Here is a 25,790-nt window from a genome sequence, read left to right on the forward strand (position 1 = left end):
TTGTGCTTAGGGAAAGACATCAAGTATTTTAAAGTCAAAAAGGTTCAGGTTCAAGTGAAACCATTTATGTTAAAGTCCAAGTTGAGTTGCAAGTCTTGTTTGGATTTGTCATGGCTAAAGTAATCAAATCTGTGACTCGAGACTGGCTCAAATTCAAGTCATGTGACTCGAGTCTACACCTCTGGTAAAGTGGACTCAGGATGCACACATATACTGTATTAAAAGCAGTGAGAGGGAGAAGCAACATAATAGACACAAATAAAGACCAGGAAAAAAAACAAACTTTACCATAATAAATCTTAAATATAATCTTAGCAATAACTTTATGCAAAAGCAAAATTTTGAAAGCCACAACAAATAAATCATAACAGCAAAAGAACAAACTTGAGGCCTTTTGTTTCTGGCAACATGTCAAAGCACACACTATGAAGGTTAGTTCACAAAACAAAACAACAGAGATATTAGGTGTTGCCCTGACCCCAATGTGTCAGAGAGAAATTGGTAAGACACATACATTAGTCAAAGACTATTTTCAGAATAAATAACCCATTTCTTTCAGAGGGAAAATAGGTTATTCAGCCCACTCGGCTCATTCTTTAAAAGTGAACCTACAGGAAGCCTGGGTGAACAATACAGCTGCTCTCCCAGATTTCTCAGCCTCCACGCAGTCAGTCTGTCATCTGAATATAAAAGCCTCGCATCTCCAACCATCCTACAGCCTAGCTATAAAGACGGAGGCTCCTTACTTTACAGGCTCCCAGGACTCTCGATCAAAACCCTTGTGAATTGACTGTGCGATGGAGGACTCCATCAGATCCACATATCTAACCACCAGAGGAGCATACAGATCCTGGAGGTGTTTGTGGAACTTTCCATTGCACAGATGATCTGTGTAAAAGAAAGAGGCAACAACAGAAATACATTAGTGTTTTTGTTTGAGCTTAAAAAATACCTCAGGTGTCTAAAAAATAAATGTGGGCGCTTACAGTCTGTCCGGAGGAAGTCGTTCAGCAGCTGGAAGAGGGGGAAGCTGTCCCAGCTCTCAGGGGACTGGATCTCCAGAGCGGCATCCATGTCGATGGCATAGAGGGCCAGGAAGTTCTCTGCATGCTCCACCATGAGGTCTGTCCACCATGCAAATGCCTAGAGACACAGCAGGAGGGAGAGAAAACAGGTGAACAAGGCCTCCGGTTAAGAGATGAGATGACACAAGGAAAACAAGGAAGGAGGGAACAATACACACAACCAGAGCTCATTGGTTCTTAAAAGGAAATACCAATAGATTTGTGTTTGTTCTTTATGTGTCAAAGGAATCGTTTAACATGTTGGGAAATACGATTTTTTACTTTCTTGCTGATAGTTAGATGAAAAGACTGATACCAGTCCTGTTAACTGTAAAGATATAACCAACAGCTGGGTACCTTAGCTGAGCAAAAAAAATGGAAAATAGGGATATCAACGACTGTGTGCAAAGATAGACGGCCTGAGAGCTCCTCAAAAGTGAAGCCAAAACATCTCAATTGCTCCCTGGAGGCTAGTCGCAGTAAACACCATACTCCCTCCATGTTAACAGGTGGAACATGGACCACTTTGCGATCGCTACTGCACAGACTTCAACTGATGTCACCAGTTCGAGATGGCACCGTATCCTGGATATTTTGGCTTCATTAAAAACTAAAAATAAAAAAGAGCCTGCTGGAACCTCTAAAACTGACTAATTAACACTTAAACATGTTTTTTTAGTCCAAATAAAAAAATAGTGAAATAAAAATGGAAGTCTGACATTGTGGTTTTACCAAAGACTGTGTAAAAATAATGGAAGTAGCTGACACAAAGTCACCCACTGGTTTGTGAATTGTTTTTTGTAGCCACTAGTTTGACACTTTGGCTGTTGCAATCTTGGATTTTTGGAGCCAGAAGTGACAATATTTGGACCAGAGGGTTGATCTGAATAAGAGCTCAAGGTGAAGCCTTGCAGACAGCCTGTCACTCAGTATCACTGCACCCTTAATTAAACAGGGAAGTTACATAAATATTCAAATACCCTTGCAATTGTCATGATTTTATTTAATTTATTTATTTATTTTCATTTAGAAGCTAACGTTGCCCTGGTCCCTTCGTCAAAAAGCCTATGGGACTTTTCCATTGGATTTTGGAACATTGCAGAAAATAGCTCTGTGGTAAACAAAAACTTCACGTGTTTTGTTCAGCAAGATAATCTTCACATATGAACACCACAGGATTTTTGAAGCCTAAATATAATTGCCAAAAGTAAAAAGCTATTGCTAGGCTAAGAAGAACGACACTACAATCGTGTCACCACCACCACGAGGCTGTAAAACCGAGCTCAGCATGGTTTGGCTTGATGATGTTCTGTGGTCGCATTTAGCCACTTGTTAGCATCTGTGTTTTTTAATACACATAAAAGGTTCAAAGTTTGCGAGTGGAATATTTACTAATGTAGAAATGTTGTAGAACAAAACATAAAAGGTTTATCATAGACCGTATTTTAGGCATCTAACAAAAAACCCAATCAAAAAACCCACTGACTTTGAGACGAGGGAACTAGAGGTGCTGATTTCTGGGTTTTAGGACTCATTCCTGCGGTTCTCTATAGTTATAACATTGGTATCTATCCTTCATGTAACTCTCAGCAAGGAAGCAAAGGTTTGTAAATGTCAAATCATCCTTTAAAGTATGTGTGTGTATTGTGTTGTTTGTGAACTCCATTCAAACACAGCAAGGAAAGGATGTGTCATAAACACTGTCTTGATTGTTTGTGCTTAGTGTGTATTTCGTGTATTTGTGTTTGTGTATCGTCTGAGATTAAATCCACTGCTGTTACTGATCAGGACTTAAAGGTGGGATAAATTGCAAGTCAGTAAGTTTTATACAAAGTAATCACACAGTAACGTTGCATGATCGTGCCTTGTTATATTCATGACAGCATCTATAGCTTTAAGGGAAAGGTGCTTTTTCTCATGCAAATGTGGAACTCCCTGCATGCTTTTCTCTCAAGCTAAGAGATGAGGGGGTCCACCATTGACATCACTGACAAACCCATAGCCCGAGAGATGCGAATGTGACTCATGCACATCTTCGACTAGGCGCACCAAAGACTGCAGCACGCAGCATCTCTAGTGTTGGAGTGTGTCCGTTCCAATTAGTTAAGTAAGTGTCTGAGATTCAGCTGACTGTTTTCTAGCACAATCAGGATTTCCTCGCCCTTTGACAGCTGGAGTACAGTAGCTGCTTTGCTGGCAGTCTTGGCTTTTTTGCTTATCATTCAGACTAACATGTTGCCAAGTCCAATAAATGAAGCTGGGTCTTTCCAAATTATGCCGCATGCTTTATTATTATTATTATTATTGTTATTATTTTTACAGTTTAACTGTTATTTTCTCGTTTGGCTTAACTACCACAATGGCAGTCTAAAGCTGACTTACCTGTCTACTTACCTGCCCACTCCCAAAAATTAAAAAATGCTTGACAGTTCTAGTGTTAGAGAAACAGGCAGCAAACAAAGCTCTTCTCCATCACATTCAAAGAGAGATACTCTTATTGCAGACAGGGGAGGGGGGGGATCAAAGGACTGTAAATGTTTCCCAACAGGTGAGGATAGGGAAAACACTCAAAGGTCGCCAGGCGGAGTCTGTCCAACCTTTGACGGAGGTTAAGGGACACAACCAGGACCCTGAAAGCTCTCGAGCAGAGCCAGTGTTCAGCCAGACAGACTATAGTGCTGTAATAATGCAATCGTGTCAAGGGGGCGGTGCCGCGGGGCGGCGGGGGGACGCTGGATGGGGGGGGGGGGGGCCTGGCATCATCTACTGGACATGCACAAAGCATTATGGGAGTTTCTTCAATCAACTTTACTACATACCTCTTTTCCCTGCTTGGACAGTCACCAATCATATGACAGTGAGAACACAGGAAGATGTACAGAACAGTAAAGTATTTTTGAGGCATTTCTCTTAAAAGTGTTTTTAAGCTAAGAATAGACAGCAGAGAGGGATGGAAGAGGAGAAGCTGGGGAAGTAATGCTTGAACAGGTGCGGACTGTGAAAATTAATCGCTGGATGGAGGGGAAACAAATGTTTATGGTGGATCAAACTTCAAAAAGGTTCACATGGAGCATACTTTGGGGTATTTACTGGTTCAGCATGCTTGAAGAGAAAGGAAACCTCTTTATGGCCCAATGAACATGCTTTATGATCACAATTATGTTGTGCAAGCTACAGTGCCTTTTAATTTTTAAACATGTTTGCTCTCACTTCTATTCCTAAAAAAACCCACCCATTGCTACAGTATCTATGAGATCATTCTCTGCCTAGAAAGGTGCTTCTTGCCACAGTGGCGCACATGCCATACAGGGGGGTCGTGATGGGGACTGAAGAGGAAAAAGAAATAAAAATACTGTACCGATTGATCTCCAGAACTTGTGACTGCCGCCTGTCAAGCATATTCAGAGAGATACAATAAATCTGCTTTATGTGTAAGTTCTACGATCACATTGGATCACCTTCAGATCTACACAACTGCACATGCTCATCATGCTTTCCTACCAGCTCAGAAAACAGGATGCAATAAAGAAAGTATTTTCAGTGGTGGAAATGCTACTTTATACTTCTACTCCACTACCCTTCAGAGGAAAATATTGACATTTTTACTCTTTTACATTTATCTGACTGCTACAGTTAATTGTTACTTTTCATAGTAACATTTTACATACATAAAACATAAAAGCTTATAAAATAAAATCAATTGTTATGGTTAAAACTTGTGCTATCCAGTATTTTTTGCTTTTAAATCCCTGCAAAAATAGCATGTTTGAGCGGTGACTGAATTTTCCTGTAAACTTCTCACATGGTTTCAGCTATATAAAGCAGGAAGGCAGTAAGACAATTAACCAATATTTAAAAAAAAAAAAAACAGACAGAATATTAAATAAATCAGAAAAGAAATACAAATTTATGCAGTATGCATTATTTTTTTCTTATTAACTACCACATTAATCATCTTAGGTTACTGTCCCTCTCCCTGATGCATCAATATTAACAGTCTAGTCATGTTTAATTTTCCGAGAGACAAGCACTTTTACTTTTGAAAAGTGTATTTAGCTGATAATACCTTTGCACTGCTAGTGTACTGTATTTTGAATGCAGGACTTCTAGTGATGTGCTACTACATTGTTGTACAGGTACGTCACTCCCAAAATGACCATCTGTATATCAGTTACCCGTGTTACGTTGACTTTGTGAAGAAACTATGTTTTTTTCGTGTCTCCGGTTAACAAACAGTCCAAAAACAGAGAAAGTTCTTGATGAATTGAAGTTAGCTGCATTTAACAACAGAGAAACCTTATCTAAACATCCGTTTTAAAGGGTTAGTTCCAATACACCAAAAATATTGTTTTTGTCAATGTAGTCTTTGAACGGAGTATAGATAAGTTTCACTTTCAGTTACGTTGTAAAGGGTTGTCTGTTCGTGAAATACTGAGCACACGACTGGATAAATGAGACCTGGACTGCAGGAGTTGTGTGAGAGTTTGAAAACAGATATTTTGATATATAGTTTGGCTGTTGTTAAAGTTGTTGCCTGTGACTCTGATTCATTGAGGATTTTCTCTGTTTTTGAATTCTTCGTTCACTGTGGAGGCATGTGAGAAAAACAAAGTCTTCTTCACAAATTCAAAATAACATGGAAGAGTAACTCAGTGCATTTACATGCACAGATAAGTTGAACTATGGTTACTGCTCAATTAGACCATTTAATTGCACTACTTTCCTCGTCCCAATATTCAAGCACCAGGGGAGAATCAATTTATTGACAGAAGTTTGTCCCACTGCGACATGGATGATGGCTATATGCCTCCTTGTAACTAGTTGCTATAGACCGAATCACAATATTTATTTACAATAACTCTGAGGTAGAAAACTGCCACATCACATGCATATAGGCCTATAAAAAACACCGCTGAGCAAACTTTGCCCTCATTGATTAATTTTTAGCCACCTAAAAAAGTTCCCCCTAACAACAAAAAAATCAGTATCAGTTTAGTTTCATGCTATATTTAGAATATTTTTACCAATTAACCTTGCTATAAGACAGCCCTCACCAACAGGGATTTCAAGTCGTTATATCAAAAACACCAAACTTTATTGAGAAAAAATAGTCAATTTTACTCCACCAAACAGCGGCGACTTTGTGAAATTCATTTCAGACGGACTAACATGTTTACATCTATTTTATAAGTCCAGTTTTAGTCAAACTTACATAATGCAGTACTGACTGATATACAACTGATCATTTGGGGGGTGAAGTATTCCTTAGGCATTCATTAAAGTAAAAGATTTGAGTACACTTTCCACCACTGGCCGTTTGTCTTCTAATAAAGGGAAAGTTTACAGTATTAAGAAAAACGCAGAGGTTGTGGGTAACCTGTATCATCTTTTCTTATTGTTTACATTCTGATAACCTTCCTACATTTTGTTTAAACTGGACTGCCTATAAAATATTACCATTTTTCAATGCTTTCCACGTCTTATGTAGCATTGCAACACTGAGCTATGAGCTGTGATCAGAGGAAAGAACTGCACACATTATATCATTTTATGGCTAATTTACAGTCTCTGCTCAAACAGGGCGCTCTGATTCCATGTCGCCATGGTCTGTTGAACACAAATTAGAGCTTTTCTAAATTAAATTCATCTGAAAGGGTTTTTTTTAGTTACCCATAGATGAAAGCAGCTTTATTTATAGAGGGCTGATAATAAGACTAACTCCCTGCTGAGGGGCGGAGTGAGATAAGAGTGAGAGTATAGAGGGAAAGTGTTTTGAGGAGGAGAGGAGGAGAGGGTTCTCACTCACCTCCGCATGGTGTTCCTGGTTCTGCTGGAGGACCTCTATGACTAACTCCGCCAGGCGAATTGTTTCCTCCAGCTTTTTGGCAGGCGTGACTAAGCGGCCTACGTTCTCTGAGACAAAAGGATGAGGGTGAGGGATGAGTGGTTAGTCAAGCACAGAGAAGGATTCCAGGGGGATTTTTATGACTATTCAGAAGATTTTTCCTGTCTATATTTTTGACCGTTTAATAAAAGTATAAACACAGTGCTTACACTGTGATGATTATCTACCGTACCCTCACAACAATTCTTTTTTATATGCATTTGGGCTGCATGACATTAAGCAACATAGCTAATGTATTTGTAGGATAATCAGACTTATGTTGGAGGAGTATCAGGCACGAGAATAGTGGCGTTGAGATGGAGGTGCAATGTAGCATTGAAAACATGCATATTGTGAGGCGGTACTGAATAAGCCATCTGTATAAGGAGCTGTCGCATGGCATGGTGTAAAGAAACATTTAATGAGCACACACTGTAAAAATAATTCATTATGTCTGTCTAAAGTTTTCCATTAGGTGGACTTTGAGATTTTTAATTCTTATCCTAATATCAGTCTTGTATTATAACAGCTTTTTTACTTACTTTTGTTCACTACTTATGTTTCTATAAAGCAGCGTTTATGTAGGCCAATTTTTAAAGAGGTGATTGACAAAAAAAAATCATGTTAAGTCACCATAATGAGGCTTTCTGAAATAATGGGAAAAACGTGCTCAAATAATAACTTAGTGTCTCAATATAATGAGAAATGTTCTTAAAATGACTTAAAATAATGACTTACTATCTTAGAATAATGAGAAACAACACTGCGTCATTACTTTGAGAAAGTTACTCATTATTTTAATATATTGTCATTATTTTGAAATAAGAAGTCATTTTTTAGATAATACCTCATAATTTTGAGAAAGCTTCTTGTAATTGAGATATGTGAATCATTATTTTTGAGATACATCTTTTTTTTTTTAGAAAGTTTGTCATTATTCTGGGAAACTAAATTATAATTTAAAGAACTCTTCATTATTTTTGAGATAAGTAAATCATTAATTAGAAATTCCAAGTAGTCATTAAGTAGTGTTGTGGAAGTGTCTCATTATTTGAAGATACTGACTCATCATTTTGAGAAAGTTTCTGAGTATTCTAAGATATAAAGTCATTATTTTGAAATAATTTCTCATCATTTTGAGGTGATTTTTAATGTAAATCCTTATTTTGAGATACTAAATAGTTGAAGTGTCATTATTTTAAGCAGAATGAGTCTTTTTTTGAGATAGTTAAAATAAGTTTTGAGATAGATGAGATACAAAGTCATCTTTTAGAGAAAGATTATCATTATTTTGAGTCATTTTGATACTAAGTCAGGTTTTCACAAAGTTTCTCATTGTTTTGTAATACTACTTATAATTTTGAGAGGGTTTCTTATTTTGAGATATAAGTTATGATTTAGAGGTACAAAGTCATAATTTTGATGAATTTTCTCATTATATTGGCTTCATGTGATTCTTTTTTCATCACAGTGGCAGAAATGGGCTTCCATATTTTTTTTTCTAAAAACAAATTATTCAAATTACATTCATAGCCAATTTTGAAAAGTAAAGACTTCTCAAAAACATTTCATTAACGGTCTGACATGCATTTCCAAATTTTATTGAAGTTCATCTATGTATTAAAGTCTTGGACAATACCACACAAAATTATTTTTTTCTTAAAGCTGGTTATAGATTTTGAGGCTTCTGACACTCAACACCCCTTTTAGTCAAAACAAAGAAAAATCTATAACGTGTTTGGACCAATAAATGCTTTTATTTCATAAACGAATAGACCAGTGACCAGATATTTGAATAAATGCCTTAAGGTGTGTTTTAATGAGTATTTTTACAGTGTGATGGTATTGGATTTGCCATCAACTGATGTTTTCCGCACTAAAAACGGCTTTGGCCCCGTTTCACTAATCAACATTGGTCTATAATTTGCAAAAGCTCCAAATCACTTGCTTGTACCTTTGCTGACAGAATGATCTGATAAGACAATCAAACGTCATGACATGGGATTATTCAAACAGTACGACTGTGTGGAATGGTATGCGTATAATCTGAACATGAAACTGAATGGCTACACAAATCAAAAGCACATATATACGTAACTCTACATAAAACAGTTGTGGTCTTTACACTGCAGTTCTGATTTGGGGTCTTTTGTTGCCTTCACTATTACTATACTGAGTAGCTGCACTTTCTCCAATATTCCTCAAGTATTATAACTCAGGCCAAATGGAAACACATTTCTATTTTGGGTTACTGGTTGTAAAATAGATTAAAGAAACCCTAATCCGCCACTTCAGGTTACACTTTCAATTGTCATGTAGGCCAACGTTTAGAACAGGGGGAATCTGAGATTTCTAAAGAGCCGAGTCCTTGTCTTTAGGGACATTTAATCGACACTAATGGATGGATCACATGGATTTGTATTACAGTAACCATATATTCTGTGGTCATAATGCCCTGTGTAGGGGAGCACCGGGAGCAGATCTGAAAAATGCATGTATCATGATTTCGTCTAAAACAAAGGAAACCTTTGTGGCTTTTCATCATTTAAATCAGACGCCATACAGTTAAAAATATATATCTATTATGGCATTGTTCAAAGACAAAACACCAATATGCAAATGTGTTCGACTGCTGTGGAATATTAAAGGGCCAGATCACTAAAAATGCAAGTTATATTTCTAATATTCATGTATAATTGGTGGTATTTAGCCATGCAGATTGTTTCACTTGGTAACAAAATTCTGAGTGGCAGATATCTAAAACCAGCCACAAATAGCTTGTTGGTGGATGAAGATGGCTGGACCTGTTTAATTTTTTAGGATTTATGTTTTTCTGTCATCTGATGAGGCTTGTATGGTGGGGTTTAGCTTTTGTTTTATACATTTCTTTTAATGTTTTATTTATTTTGGTAGCTATCAGCAATCTGTCTGATGACAGTAACAACATCAGGCCGATATTTTAGGTTCTAATGCAGAAATGCAGGTTAGTCTTTCCTCTTCCATGCACCAGTAATTACAGGTAATCTTCATGAAGAGATGTCTGCATATGAATGCAGATAAATAATAACAAATGCTTTAAAGCAAAATCATGGTCACCCTATGGCCAGTGGGTTCTGCCTCTTTTTCCACTTGTGTTGTCAAAATCTCATATCATTTCCTACAGATTCTACACACACACACACACACACACACACACAGATGTCTGTGTACAGAGATTATATCTCACATAATTTATAATTATATCTGTGCATCATCTATATTTCACCTGATTGCAAGACAAATTTCCCCTTGGGAACAGTTAGGTTAAGTTGCAGTTGAAGTTTAAATTGCAATAAAACAATAACTATCTGCATGACTATCTACCAGAAAAGGATATGTTTTTTTTTTTTTAAATCGATGCTTTAAGTATCTGAAATGACTAGCAAATTTGATTTGAATGTATGATCCTACACTGTAATTATGACAATAAGAAACGTTGTGCACATATACAATCCCATTATCAGAGTATGATCTTTAGTGGAAATGTTTATGTGTTCCAGTTGATGATGAGGGGTTACATTAAAATGTTGCTTATGTCCCTCTTTTCTCATTTTACTTTAAAATGTGGGCAAATATGTGACTTGTTTTTGAAGGAGATTGCATTACTCTATAATATTTTATGCAAACAAAATGTTGGTTGAATGTATTTTGCAGCCACATACAACCACCTTACCACCTCATCGTTCTGTGAATACAACACTGCATTACTACCTAACTAATCGGAAAGAATACCTCCAGAACTAAAGAGTCTTGAGCCAAATCTGAAATGATACAAAGTAATACAATCTCCATGTATTTACTTCATAAAAAGAGATGCTTAAAACATGCCAAGACATTTGAGAGCTTGAATGAGTGTGTATATTACCAGGGTGTATAATATACTGTATGGGAGATGTGCTACAAGTAAATTCTGTGCATACATGCATATGTTTTTGTATCTATTCACAAAATACATGTGTGTGGAGGGGTGAGGGGTTGGGTCTGTGTACATGTATGTGTGCACTGTGGCTAAACCACAAGCTTAACATTGGTTCACCTGGATCCTTTTGATCCTTTTGACCTTTCTCGACTTCAGCGAGAACAAGGGAGAGAAAAGATAAAGAGATGTTTAGAATAAGCACGGTTCTAGGGTTATTTTCATGTTACAGGGATAGAGGGGAAAGCTCAGAGTTGTTAATCACGTGACCCTTTCAAAGAATCTGCTGGGACGATTTCAGCTCCAGGGCGTGAGGTTTCTTGGCAACAGACAAACGTCACAAACACACAATAAGAAACACACAACAACACTGAAATATTAGCCTGTGGAAAATTGGAAATCAAAAAAAGTGATAAGATGTTTGTTAACAAACAGACAAAGCTCAGACTGTCGTCGACAGGTAAGACACACAAACAGCTGCCAGGATCGTAGACGGGACACACTGAGTGACTTGAGTTGAATCAATTTAAAACACAAACACAAGCTGTTGAATCCATACACCCTACACCGTGCCCTGTCCTTTCCTCTCCATACAATAGCTCTGTCCACAGATGCTCCTTCACTATCTGCTGTGTCGCGATGAAAGGGAAAAGCCTACCTGCTTGGCACAGCACACCACTGACACATGATCAGACCAAATGACTGGAGGAGATAACAATGTAAGCAATGTAAAAATGCATTCAAGTCAAAGGAATCGGCATCCAACCAAAAGAAAAAAAGCTTACAGACCAGACTGCTCATTCATGTCCATCACAAACAGATGGTACTAAAAGAGGACCCTGACTGATTCAATGTGGTGCTGCTCAGATCTCTCAACTGGTGCGCTCCCCACTCACTCTCACAGACAAAAGGCACAGATAAAAACAAGCATGGCAGGAGCAACATCTCTGAAGGAAGAGGAGGAGGCAGAAAGGGGGATGAGGTGACAGAGTGCTTAAAATAAGGAGAGGGAGAGAGACTGGGGAGAGGATGATGAAGGTACTCACGGATGGTTAAATCCATCACTTGAGACGCCAAGCAGAAGACAGGGTGCTCATACATTTCCCTCTTTTTTCCTATAAAAAAGGATCGGGGCATGCAAGAGGCTGGGGTCAGAGGTGGGAAGGCTAGAGGTCAGAGGCTGATGGGAAGAGGGCTGTCCAGGTGAAAACGACATTCTGTCGGTCAGGAGGTAGCAAAGTCAAATGTTTGGTTTATTTTTAAACAGGCGCCTCACAAGGACAGTGGAAAGTAAATTCACATAGCATGGCAAGATAGTAAGGCGTGAATCCTTAGTATCTTTAGCACCCTGAGGGATTTCTTTCAAGGCATAAACAACATCAGAGTTTTCTATGTTAATATGCAAAATGCATGTTGATGCATTTAATGGGTTTACTGGGGAAAAAACACAGCAAGAGAGAATAAGACATTATAAAATGTCTTTCTTTTGATATGTAATCCATGCCAATAAAGAAAGGCCATGTTGTTATGTCTCAAAGCACATGCAGGTGGCTGATGCTGGTTTGTAGGTGTTCAATCCCAGCATTCCTTTGGTTAAAAGCCACTTATCACACAGTCGAGAGGTCAAATAATGTGATAGCTGTGGCAGAGCCCACAGTTGTGTGGGGGAGGAGAAAGAAGCAGAACGGAGAGCAGGGAGGGAGAGGAAGATAGTGGTCTTCAGCGGGATAGAGGTGAAAGGAGAGCTGCTGGTATTTCAAGGCAGGGGTGTAAAGGGGGGCGGGCAGCTGGAGGAATCAGAGAGGTAAGAACTACGGTGAGATAGTGGGAGGGGGGAGTGTGCATCGACTAGGAGTCAGAGAGGACATTCAGTTAAGCTGAACTCACAGTCCCATTGTCAAATGTCAAAAGGCCGGGATACTACACAGCTCGAATAGTCAAGGCACAATGAGAGATCAGCACATCAACAGATTTCAGGGCTTTGGATTTGAATGCATTTTTACTCACACACCTCTACACAAAAGCCAACTTGACCTACAGAACAGCACAGAGCTAAAGCAGGCCTGAAACAAAGGAGAGAGTTATTGGACTGAGAGACAGAGAGTGACCGACAAACTGTCACAAATAATTTGGGAATGCCACAAATCATTTGGGATATGGACACAGATATACCGTATACCGGTGAAATCACAGTGTGTGAATAAATAAATACATAACAGTGATAAGTACAATCTCATACTGGAGTATGAAAAAAGAGCGTTTCAAATTATACTTGTTAAAAAATTAAACATTAAAAGTGTCTTTTCCTATTGTATTCCACACACAACTACTGGCTGAGCATTAAGGACAGCACTAACATTTTAATGACCAGTATGATTAACTGGATGCTTTTTCATCATTACATCATTAACACGTTCACTCCGACAGTCATTTTGTGATGCTGGGTTGTTTATTTCTGGTTACCTTCAATTTTAGCATATTCTTTAATCCGCTCGTAGTTGAGCTGAGCGGCCTGCTCCAAACATTTGCGGATCACGCCTTTAACTTCTTCTGGTGGAACTGGGGTCACAATGTCCTTCATCAAGACCTACAGGCCACATTGAAGAGGAGTTATGTAACACGTTTTCATTATATTACAGATGTTGCTTCATGGGGCAAAAAATTCTTTTTTCTTTATATTTACAAACCCTCTCCAGCAAAGATAAGGTGGCCTTCAGTGCTCCCTCTGGACGACCGAAGGGGAAACAATATCTACAAGGAAAGATGGAGAAAAAAAATGTAATAACAGTGGTAAAAATATGGATTGGCATAATTTTTTGTGACTTGTGGTAATGTGCTGTTGGGGAGGTTGCCGTCACCTGAAATTTACAATATGGTTTTCCAATATCACACGCAACCGCTCCTTGATGTCTTCGAAGCGCTCCTTCTCGTCCACTTTCACTGTGCTCAGCCCGTCTGGCCTGTGAGGATCACACCCACACACTTTAACTCAGCTGACACCCTGCAGAGGTTCAAATTATGCAACCTCTCGTCTGAGTCCGACAGGAGCAAGAACAGAAAAATAACAGCAGAGAGCTTTGAGCTCCCAAAGAAATCACTGCAAATTGGGTTTTTTAGTTCCAAATACGAATAAATGACAATGTCTCACCTTTTTTGCCCTTGAAAGAGAGGTAATTTGGAATCCTTTCTCTTTCTAAACTTGAATATGCGTGCTTGTTTAGAGGCAGTGTGAGGACCTGGGCTTTGGGGGCTCTTTGGGGATATTAGGGCCTCATAGCCCAGCGGCCCCCAGTAATTGCTGCCCTCTCTGACTTTAACGGACGCATGGGAGGATGAATAATATGGACAGTGAGAGACTATGGCAACAAAGGACAGAGAGAAAAGAAAACAAAGAAAAAAGGTAGAAAACAAGGAAATATGTAGAGATATACAACTGATTAACAACATAACATGTAACACAAAAACTGCAGAAATTTAACATAACATAACATAAAAGTAAACAAACATAAATATGGCAAAATAATAGATGGAGGACAAAAACTGCCTGATGAGGCTGACTTTTCTATTCTGTTCTTGTCCAGTGTTTATGGAGATTTAGTGTGCCCACCTACACAGTATATATAGGAGCTACCAGATAGCCTGAAGGAATACAATTTATAATGTGAGCTTAAAGGTGGAGTCTGCGATTCTGGAGAAAGATTGTTGATATTTGAACTTAATGCCAAAACAAGCACACAGTGCTCCTTCAGAAGCTCAGGTAATTTTTCAGATATTATTTATGTTTCCTTACTATGATGGTGTAGCTCAGTTCCTTTCTTATGAAAGTTACTCAGTGGCACATGAAAACAAAAAAATTTGACTTCTGTGTATAGAAGTACCCCAATCTTCCACTCTGCTTCTGCAACATTGGGCCCATAAAGCAGGCGCACTAGAGACTTCCACTGGCCAGTTGGAAAAGTCATCACTAATCTTTATTTCACTGTATCTGCTAATCTAATTTATCTAAATGTGTTATGTCTCTGATCTTTTGTCATGTTTAACCTAAGAGTTTCAAAGGGATCTGCGCATTGTGAACACAACAGAGCACAAATCAAATTAAATGATGAACAATATTTGTGTGCACTCCTTGCACCCCTTATTTACACAAGCACTACGCGCAGTCAGTAACTACAAAGAGATCGGAGCTACTAACATACTGATAAATGCCAAAATAAGTGTAAATTTCCTTCTGCAAGCACTTTACGCACAAATTCATTTGTTGAATCTGTCAAGAAGTGTATTGGGTTAGAATCAGTCCTGCCCTGTGCAGCAATGTCAATTACAAGGTACAAAGATTTTAAAAGAAGGGATTAGGGCACACCTGTTCCCATGGACATGGGAGGCACAAAAAGCGAAGCTGTAGTGAAGAAGAGTGGGGTCAATAATAGCCCCACTCTCTGCTCTTTCCAGTAGATCGCGCAGGTAACACAGATGTCTGTGACAACCTCGAACTCCATTCCTGGCACAGTACTCATCCAACACAAACACTTGGCCCGGGCTAAACCATCCCTGCACAATGCAAACACAGATGGGGATTGGATGATATCAGCTCACAAAAACATCCCGCTGCCAGAAATATCATTATTTTGGTGACGTTACAACAGGCAGAGGGTCACTCACCAGGCAGCAGAAGGTGTCATTGAGCCTGTGGTCCAACGTGAGTCGCTGCAACATCTCAAAAAGTGAGGCGTGGTCAAAGCTACAGGGGTTAGCGGAGATAAACTCATCCATGCCATGTTTCTGAGCTCTGTCAGCGTCTATCCAGCCAACGGCACAGGGGAAAGAACACGGTTCAGAGGAGAAGACATCAGTGAGGCACAGGCAAACAGCATGACTTCATCATAACACAGAAACAACAGGGCTTTTGTTTTTTTTGGTTTTTTTTGCTACTTCTAAGGGCAAATTATAAACACTTACAGCTTACATTGTCAACTTGCATTCTGTCAGACAGCGTAAAGAGCTTTAATGTATTGGTGGATGAGATTCTGTTGATCTGAAGCTAAGCTCAGAGGCACGGGTGCTTCTATTGTATGTGCATGCATGCATCGTAGTATGTCACATTCCCTGATGTTTTGCAGGGGAAATAAATCTTTAAAGATCCAATACATGTTTGAAACAGTGCTGGTTAGATAGAATTAGATGCATTCCTCTTAATGTATTCAATAGATTCTGCCATTCGCGATTGTTAAATGTCACTCAGGTCCTGACAAATATTGGTACGTGTGCTAATAAATAAAAAAAAAAAGACAGAAATATGGCAAAAGAATAATTCATCTGAACATACTATGGAGATACAGTATAAAATGTTAATTAAAAAAAATATTTTTAAAGGGGAATTGCAGATTTTTCTCTAGTTATGGATCCTCGGAAGTCATATTCCTTTTGTTTTTTATTGTTTGTCTTGCTTCATAATTTTTGCCATCAAGAGGACTTTTAAAAATCTAAACCTGCTCTGTGAAATTCAATGAAGAAAGAACATTAGTAACATCAAGTTGTGTAAAAAAATGGATAGATGAAACTCAGTAAAAATGGGTGATGAAAACATGGTGGAATAATCCATTTATATATCTCTAAACCACAAAAGATCTACTGACTAAACTGACCGTGATTTCTCTGTAAATAAAACAGCTGTCAGAGAAGAAATGATTGGGACGAGGATGGTATAAAATAGATAAGAGATGCAGTCATGTCCTCAGTGTGAGTGACGGGTGTCATGTCCATGAGACACTGACATGAGTGATAATGATTTGGGAGTCGGGGTGGGAAGTGGAGACCTGATCTTGGCCAGGCAGGGCTGGGGCAACGAATAGAGCACAACTGAGATCTGTCAACCTCCAGGTCTGTGAGAGGGAAGGGAAAAGGTGTAACACGGGTGCTGAACATTTATTGAAATTTGCTTTTAAAATAAATGAACCTAAGGGGGGTAACACTTCAGTTAAATTAGCTTGTTTTTTTCACCAATCTCAGAAGGTCAACCTGCGAGACAACAAGTAAAATGTGGACAATGGAAACAAGAGATTGTTTGGAAGAAGAGGGACAAGACAGGTAAAGTATAATGTAAGGACAGTAAACACGTGGCGGCTGGAGACACTGAGAGAAGACAGTAAATGGTAACAGAAGTGAACCCAGTGCTGGATGAGGAGACAGAGGCAGGACGAAAGAGGATCTGGTGAGTAAGACGACCTTTTAATGGGACAATAAGACAGTGGTCGGACAAGTGATGACCACAAGAGGAAGATTCACTCAAGACAAAAGAGAGTGATGTTGTGGATCAGTGTTAAGAGAGTGAGTTACATCCAAAGAGTAAAGAGAAGGTGCTTGGGGCTGGGCTATGACACACAGTGAGTGGCTTATACCTCCTTTGGTTGATATTTAAATGATGGAGTTTAAGTCCAGAATACACTCAATACTACAGTAACATTATTAAAACTTACGATGATAGCAATGACTTCAACCATAAATAAAAATTACCAAATTCCAAAAGTGAATAGGCGAGTACTTTTGCATACATATTATAAATTATCACATGCTGGAGAACAGTGTGACTTTTCATTGAGCTTTTAAATGTCATGCACATCTGCAGACCCATTTTCAAATTTTCCTTTTTTATCTTTTTTTTTGGCATTCCTTTTTTTTTTCTCTACGCATTTGCAAGTTGACAATACTTGAATATGTTGCAGTGTATTCATGATCTCTACAGAGCACACTAACAGGCATACCACTACCGGAGAACTCTAATAGGGTAGCAATACAATTTGGTGCAAGTACATGGGTAAATAGCATGAAGCCGACAGAGGCAAAACTGTATCATTCTCTGGGAGATGAGGGGGGAAATGAATGAAAACTCCTGTATTTTGTACAAAAGTATGGACACATGACACAGGTGTTCTCCTATTCAGGCAAACAAAGGGCAGTCAAAAGAAATCAAAATGAGATCTCTCCTTTCTGGAGGTGTAGCACCGGTCTAGCTTCTATCTACAGGCCCATCTACTGTAGGAGGGAGGAGGAAAGGGAGAGAGAGGGGTCCGGAGTATTTTATCGTAAGAAGGGGCGGCATTAGCTACTCCTTGTCTTTTGGCATTCAGAATACTCCGCATACATATTTGCCAACTCTCATGGAGAAAAGTTCAAAGAAAAAGAACTAAAAGCATTTGAGCCCTCTGAAGTAAAGCATGATAAACACTGGGAGGTGAAAAAACAAATTTTGCTCATGCATTTTGACAAATAACGGACCACCACCATCATTCACACTTAATCCACACTTCTATCTTTGAATAAAATCCTACAAACATCTCATATTTTCTAGGTTTCATCTCACTGCAATAAAAGAATCGCCTCATTTTCAGCCCTTGAAATTTAAATTTTTAATAATACATTCACACATTAAATCTTCCTTTTAGCACAGAATTGTCTTCTTTTCTAATATGTCATGTTTTTTCATCATATTGCTTTACTCTGAGGGATCCAGTAATATCCAATATGAATAAAGAGAGAAGGCAATTATGCAGTTACAACTATAATATCCACTTTAACCATTACTGAGTCAAATAATAAGTTCTTAGAATAAAATACATGCATCCTATACTGGCACGGATGGATGCTTATACTTTGATCCTCAAGTTGAGGTCGTCAAAAAAAAAAAAAAAAAAGTTACCAACTAATATCTAAGACATGAGGCGAGACGTGAAAAAGGAGAAGAGGGGAAAGAAGAAGAGAAAGAACGTTGCATTTGTCAGATAATCGGCGGGGATTATCTGAGCTGTGCCGGCTACAGGGAAGCACTTACCCTTGAGTCCAGCTAGAAGACAGCAGGGTAAGAAGGGACAAACCAGAATAACATAAAGACTAGCAACAAGGCTGGAGGAGAGCAATCACGAGAGACCCTGACCTAGCAGCTGCATTACTCAAGAAGGGTACAGGCAAAGCATGAAGAAGAAAACACAACTCAAAAACAACAACCTATACCAACATGAGAGTTTGTGGGCGGTGGTGTGTGAGTACATGTGAGGATATGTGAACTTGACAACAGATGTTGAGGCATATTAGAGAGAGAAAGAGCGGGAGACAGAGAGAGACAGAGAGAGACAGAGACAGAGGGAGGAAGAGAGAATTAACGTTCCTCATCACTCCACTGCAGTTTCTTTATTCTGGATTCTGGACGAGTACTTAAGGAGTCGAGAGCTACACATTAAGTACTGTCACTCCGTATGACTGCAGATCAAACTGAAGGCTTACTTTTAAAAGCAACATAGGCAAACACGTACACCTACCAAGATGACGGAAACCCCAAAGCCAGTTTTATGTGTACAAGCCGCCTGTGTCTTCATTAAAAGGAAAGAGACTATGAAGGTCCTGGAGACTTAAGGGTTTTTAAAAGTGAGATAACACATCACACTTTTAGCAGTAATTTTAAACATGCTTTAAAGGAGCACCCCACTGATATTAGCAAAAGATCATCCTACTACTCATGGTTAGCACTGCTGAACCATAGTAAAAAACAGTGAAACATCTTTTGAAGCTCAAGGAAACTTTGACAAATCTTAAAGATCCAGTCAACAACTTCTCATCCCAGCTTATCACATACTGAAGCTCAGTCAGTCGTCGTCCGCATTTATATATTACAGGTATCCTTCTGCATCAGCTGTTTACACTCTGGGATGTCACCACCATGATATCAACAAATGCACATGGTGGGATGACATGGCAAGTGGTTGTGTTTAGGCAACAATAGCACAGATGGTGAGGTTTAGGCGACAAAGTCACAGATGGTTAGGATTAGGGCAAGGAGGCACAAGTCCGGGTTTGTGGGACCCATTCATCCAGCGGATTATATTATATCAGTGTGTTCTTCATGCATTTGATTCTAAAATAATTTCTGAATGCAGGTCTTGAAAAATGCTGCAACATTAGCATGTAGGCACACACTTTTTTAAATTTTGGAATTGGATATAGAAGGTTTTCTACCGCAAATTACTGATTTCTTTTTCTTTTTTTTTTTTTTAACTTATTTTAACACAGTTCTTTGACTTTTGCAATTTTTAATGATTTTTTACGAATTCCATGACTTTTCCTGTCCTTGAAAATTAGGTTTTCATGGGAGCCCTGACTTCATACTACTCTCTTTTATTTCTTTTTTATCATCATACAGGCTGATTTGTGAACCAATGTGACAATATCGACAACAAAAAGACCCTGTAAAAGGTCATAAAAAAAGCTTGTAATGTCAGCCTCAGGTAAGTAATGGTTTTCTCTTTTGAGACCTTTTTTTGCCAATGTTTTATAACATTTTGGCACCATTACAAATATGCAGTATTAGAAAAAAATCATTAGAGGTTCCTGTTTGTACCCATGGGTGCGCACAAAAATATAACTGGATTAATTTTATACTCAATTTTATAATTTTATAATAATTTTTATACTCAGTGATAAAATACTTAAATGATAAAATTGTGATAATACTCAGGCAACTGACATCTAAAAAAAAAAGATGTCCTATGAAATTGAAATTTAGACTGAACAATATCAATCTGTGTTTCATGTCTGTCTGTTAAGATTTGACTGACTTCAAGAAGGTGTAAGATTTTTTTACTCAAATTTACCTTCAGCAGTGTCTTTGCCTCACGTCTTCCCTTCATCTCTCCCACGCCCCCTCAGGGAGCTTTTGACTTTCTGTTCTGGTATTATCCTGCAGTCCACGTCCATCACAGAACACATCCTTTAATTTGACATTGGATACAGAAAGTCTGCTATACTGACTGACTAACTGGAGTTTTTTTTTATGTGTGTCTTAGGAAAAGATGCTATAAAGTTGCATTAAAGGAAACATAAGATCAAAGTGAATATTTGCTTTTGACTGATTCTAGGACCTGAAAGTCACAGTATCTCAACCTCTGTGATGTTGACCTTTCTTTCTTTTAAATCTGTCTTTCCCCTAAGATTATGGAAATGAAATACTAAATCACTGGAGTACCCCTTTAAGCCGCCTACAAAGTGTTCTCACATATCATTAACTTGTTGTATTTTCTGTACAGTCTGATAATACGGAAAGTCCAACAAAATAACCCTGCCAACATTTTCAGAGGACTTACAAATATGATGGGCATTAAATAACATTATAGTATGAAACTGGTGGATTGGGGGAAAAAAAAGATTTCAAATGTGAGCAGATCGCTCAGAACCTTCATAGGACTCTTGTTTACGATCAGTCCACTGCAGCAGAGTCAGGAGGGCTGTGTATGTTATGGTCCCAGTGCCATTCAAGACCACCAGGGGGTGAAACATGTACGCGTGGTGTGCCACAATGTTTCAGGGAGGGGGTAGGAGGTCTGTGCCACTGTGAGGAGGCTTTGAATGGCAACAGCTGGCATCAGAGGAGTCAACTAACCACAAGAACGATCACATACTGGACAAAGAAACCAATGGAGAAACAACATAGAATTTATGTGATAGGATTCTGAGTAACTCATCCAATTCATGTCTTTATAGTTTGACGCCAATGATATGATTAACAGAGAGTGAAATAAACTTGGGGCTTTATAAAATTATTATTATAATTATAATCCTGGGTGTCCGTTTTTTAGTATTAGTCAGCAATGCCAATTATTATTGTCTATAATTCATCCCAGAAAAAAATAAATCTTTAAAGTTGTAAAATAAATCTTAAACTATGGAGTCAAAAGTTGCACACAAAAAGTATTTTTTTTCTTTTTCTGAATAGCAGGATCTATTTTTGTGAATTGGTATAAAATTATGTGACATTAAGTTCAGTGGGTAAGAAAGTTAGTGTTGTTATGGGCAAAGATACTCTAATTCCCCTAAAATACGAAAATGACTGACTGCAAACACAGATTGAATATATACAGATCGTGTGAAGAAAAATGTGGCTGGCAGAATTTGTGGTGATACTTACAAAAAAAAGATATTTTTCCCTTCTTTAATGAGGGGGGACACAAGAGACGGTTACAACAGAAGTTGGTACAGATGCCACACTACTGTAGACAGTCTTACCTTCACTTTGCTACCTGACCTGTGGGCTGCTTAGAGGTGCAAGTACAGTGACAGATTGGTTAAAACTTGAGACATGTTGTCTGGCTTGGCCGTCATTCAGTGACAAGGGAACCGTCTGAGAAAGTGTCTCAGAACCTGCCTTCACAGCTGCCGTCTTTAGCTATGACTGGGTTAAAACAGGCCTATGGTTGGGACAAGAGCAGCACACCCTGGCACTGTCAGTCTGAATTCAACCCCAGCAGGCTTGAATGTTCAAATCGAATGTGTGGTGACCTATTTAGTTTTTATACAAAGTGTACACGCCATATCCCGCCGCTGTACAACAAGAGAGTTTTTCGGGTTGGTTGTTCCTTGTGAACAGACTGATGGAATAGCATGGAATTGCACCTTTAAACACTGTGGGAGTGGTGACAATGAGTGGAAGTCCATCAGATGCTGGAGGGATCTGTGAGAGATCAAGGCATGTGTGTGCGTGCTTGTGTGTTAGTTCTACCAGCACGTTTTTGTGACTGCAGTGTGGAGCGCATGGCGTGAGACATTTATGGGTTAGAGCTTTCACTGCATTGTGGATGAAAACTGCTTTCTGCTTAAGTGACGGTGTTGTGTTTTGTGCTACTTACAGAACTGAGAAATGGGAGCGTCCATTTGGGCCGAGGCACCCCCTTTGGAGTTGAGTTTCTGGACCTGAGTGGGTGGGACAGGCTTATGAGACTGGCCGGTGGCACGATACATGGCCTGGACCCACAGGATGCGGTCCTGCTCATCATCGCTGGCAAAGATCACAGTGTCACCTTCCTTTACTGCATTGAAGAAAGCCCTGCCGCCATCCAAGCCTAAAACAACACAACATCAAAAATCAAGAAAGTAGTAGGGGTGTAACGATCGACTGATGTGGGTCAGTGTATCAAATGACAAACGATCATCAATGCAAGGTGAAAACATCGATCCATAGCACCATCTTTAAGATATTCCTTTATCATAAAATACCCATGGCACGTCTGTGTCACCATCAAGCAGCGCCAGGAAAATAATGGCAAGCGGCCAAGAAAAAGACGATGAGAGTATTTACTCCCCTCTCAGGATCAAATCATTTTGGAGAGAAGACGGACCAGCAGACAAACCACATGCTATATGGCCGATGATGATTGTATTTAAATGATTTTATACCAATAACCTGGTTTTGTCAGGTCATAGTATTAACTTATTATGATATATATTAATGACTGTTTGCCTTTAGGATCTACGGATGACTTGCTGCCTTTTTTTAAACTGTATTTTGTGAGATGTCCTTGAGTGCTTTGACACCTAGAAATAAAAAGTGTAATAATATCACGATAAGAATAATAACTATTAGTATTATTATCAATTTTTAAAAATTTTTTTTCTTATTATATGCAAGCAACCACATTATGAGATAAATTAGTTGTGAAACACGATGAACCTGACAGGACATCTCACTCTGTTAACTTGTTGCTCTCACTACAACAACATTAGTTTCTCTATTTTAACAATATTCCGCATAAAAAAACATGCACGCAGGCTGAACTTCAACCATGCTGCTCTGTTGGGGGGTGCAGTACCTTAAATCAGGGACAAGAGAAAAAGCATACATTTGTCGCTGAAGCGTGTATTATTGTTTTGTTCAAAGTTGTTGTTGTTAAGCCGTGATTTATGTGTTTTAGTGTAGTCACTTTAAGGTAAACTTTACTGCACTTAATGGTTTACAATTGTTTCCGATTATTCCTGTGTTGTTTTTCTTCTTTTACAGCCAAAAGCAAAAAAGAAATGTGTTTAATCGGATTATAATATCTTCTCATATCAATAGCCCTGAATTGAAATCACATCAAGTAAGACTTTGTGATATGAGCACATATCATATTGCCCAAAGAATTAAAATAATATTTTTTAATGTTGAAACTAGTGATTTGCACCGCTAGAAGTTAGTGTTTTATAGTGTGTGTGTGTGTGTGTGTGTGTGTGTGTGTGTGTGTACATACAGTTAAATCATACATAGGTGTGCCGTCTCACCTGGCTGAGGGTCACTGTAGTCCACAGTATACCCGTCCAGCTGGAGAAGCTCCTGCGGTTCTGACTTTTTCTCTCTGTAGCTGCACATGGCAAACGTATACTGACTCACCTGCAACAAAAAAGATTAGTGATCACTTGGAACAAGCCACACAAATTCTGGAGTTATTGAATACTATACTGCTCTTCAGTAATAACATTTTGATAAATTGTCAGTTATTTTAATGACAATCAAGAGTCAACAGATTTCACAAAATTTCTTCTTTTCCTGCATGTCAGTATAATGGGGTTGAGGGATAAGATGGATATACCCTGTAGCATTATTAACGTGTCCACCGATAAGAAATTTGGCAGCAATGTTTCTACCGCAGGAGCTCTTCAGGGCAGACTATGTAGCAAATTCTTGTGTGACCTTATGACCTCGCAAATCCAGATGCTTCCCAAGGTGCTTCCCATGATTTTTGGCACACATGGAGGAAGCCATAAACACAGAAACCTGTAACACTTTAAATGATTGTTCTCAGGATGCATAACACGTTCATTTTGAAATAATTTAGTTTAGTTTAGTCTTTAGTTTATAACTCAAGCGCTGTCTCGTGTGAGGCCGTTGTTTCTTGTTTGTATGGAATTTCCAGATAAAAAAATGAAAAAAAGTTGAATGTGAATGTGATGTATTGTATAGTTATTTTAAATAATTTGAACAGTCACTATCTTTTGATATATAATAATACCATAATATAAAACAACATATACTGTGATAGAAGATTCTGGCTATATTGCCCACCTCTACAGTGTGATATAAACAATACCGATACAGGCAGTACATGCAAATATTATTTTCACTCACTCATATTGTGACTCAGTGGGTTAAAATGAATCTTTAAAACTCACTTATGGGCTATAAAGCCTTAACAGAAATAACATCAACACAAAACACTGTTTTATTTGGACTATTGTCCACTGAATGCACATGTTACTGAACACTACTAATTCAGTTTTTTTTCCAGAAAATTGTTTTAAGCCTGTTGCTTGATTCTTGAATCTGACATTTTTATGCTTTTTATTTTAACTTTTTAATGTTGTGTTTGTAGTCTGTTTGTTCTATGTTCTTCTCTGTGAAACTCTTTATGCTCCTGTCTCTGCCAAGGCCTCCTTGAAAAATGGGATGTTCCTGGTAAAATATAGATTACATTTTTGTTTTCTGATAACCCACCTGCACAAGGACAAAGAAACGCTTCTTCCAGCGCTTCCAAACATTCTTCCCAAAAGCCCACAGATACCTGTCAATACATCATCCACACACATAAAGAGCAGAGGAGACAAAAGTCTACATGACATAGTGAAAAACACTGATTGGTGCATCCTGTGCAATGGAGGAAGAACTATTCAGAAACTTTACTTGAGTAAAAGTACTAACACCAAACTTAAAAAATACTTCTACTACTTCAAGTTAGCGCAAGTCCTGCAATAAAAATTTAACTCAAGTAAAAGTAAGTATATTTAAGAAAAAAGTACTTTTAAAAAGTACTCATAACTGTAAAACAAAACAAGAGAAAAAAAACAACCTAAAAACTCAAAATTATAGAAAAAAAAAAAAACAAATACCAAAAAAAAAATAAATCAATAAATAAATAAAACCTCAAACTCAAAACTATTGAAAAAAACACAGGAAAAAAATGCCCACAAAACTCCAAAATATTTTAAAAAAGAAAGACACTTACATGTTTAACAGAATAGTTTGTGATTCATTTTTTACCTAATTATTGCAGCGGCACTTTTCTAAACTTTGTACTTAAGAACAGTACTTGAGTAAAAT

At 38.3% G+C, this 25,790-nt stretch overlaps 1 protein-coding gene across 10 annotated transcripts in view; it reads right to left on the bottom strand.

The window, feature by feature from the left end:
• LOC121958521 (calcium-dependent secretion activator 1-like) overlaps window positions 1–25,790 on the bottom strand; it is a 91,585-nt gene that overhangs the window by 13,073 nt on the left and 52,722 nt on the right. The window contains exons 9-23 of one of the 10 annotated variants that reach the window (XM_042507515.1): window positions 25,188–25,254; window positions 23,978–24,086; window positions 22,570–22,782; window positions 18,729–18,740; window positions 15,563–15,699; window positions 15,264–15,451; window positions 13,762–13,863; window positions 13,591–13,654; window positions 13,367–13,490; window positions 11,024–11,056; window positions 6,871–6,977; window positions 4,423–4,452; window positions 3,884–3,892; window positions 987–1,143; window positions 747–888 (exon numbers count right to left, since the gene is read on the bottom strand). In XM_042507515.1, the coding sequence (XP_042363449.1) occupies window positions 747–888; window positions 987–1,143; window positions 3,884–3,892; window positions 4,423–4,452; window positions 6,871–6,977; window positions 11,024–11,056; window positions 13,367–13,490; window positions 13,591–13,654; window positions 13,762–13,863; window positions 15,264–15,451; window positions 15,563–15,699; window positions 18,729–18,740; window positions 22,570–22,782; window positions 23,978–24,086; window positions 25,188–25,254 (1,494 nt within the window). Of the gene's footprint in view, window positions 1–746; window positions 889–986; window positions 1,144–3,883; window positions 3,893–4,422; window positions 4,453–6,870; window positions 6,978–11,023; window positions 11,057–11,949; window positions 12,019–13,366; window positions 13,491–13,590; window positions 13,655–13,761; window positions 13,864–15,263; window positions 15,452–15,562; window positions 15,700–18,728; window positions 18,741–22,569; window positions 22,783–23,977; window positions 24,087–25,187; window positions 25,255–25,790 lie in introns of all 10 variants that reach the window. The other 9 variants (XM_042507488.1, XM_042507505.1, XM_042507541.1 and 6 more) reach the window with 9 other exon arrangements.

This window comes from Plectropomus leopardus, chromosome 2, assembly GCF_008729295.1.
Source record: "Plectropomus leopardus isolate mb chromosome 2, YSFRI_Pleo_2.0, whole genome shotgun sequence".
NCBI classification, from domain to species: domain Eukaryota; kingdom Metazoa; phylum Chordata; class Actinopteri; order Perciformes; family Serranidae; genus Plectropomus; species Plectropomus leopardus.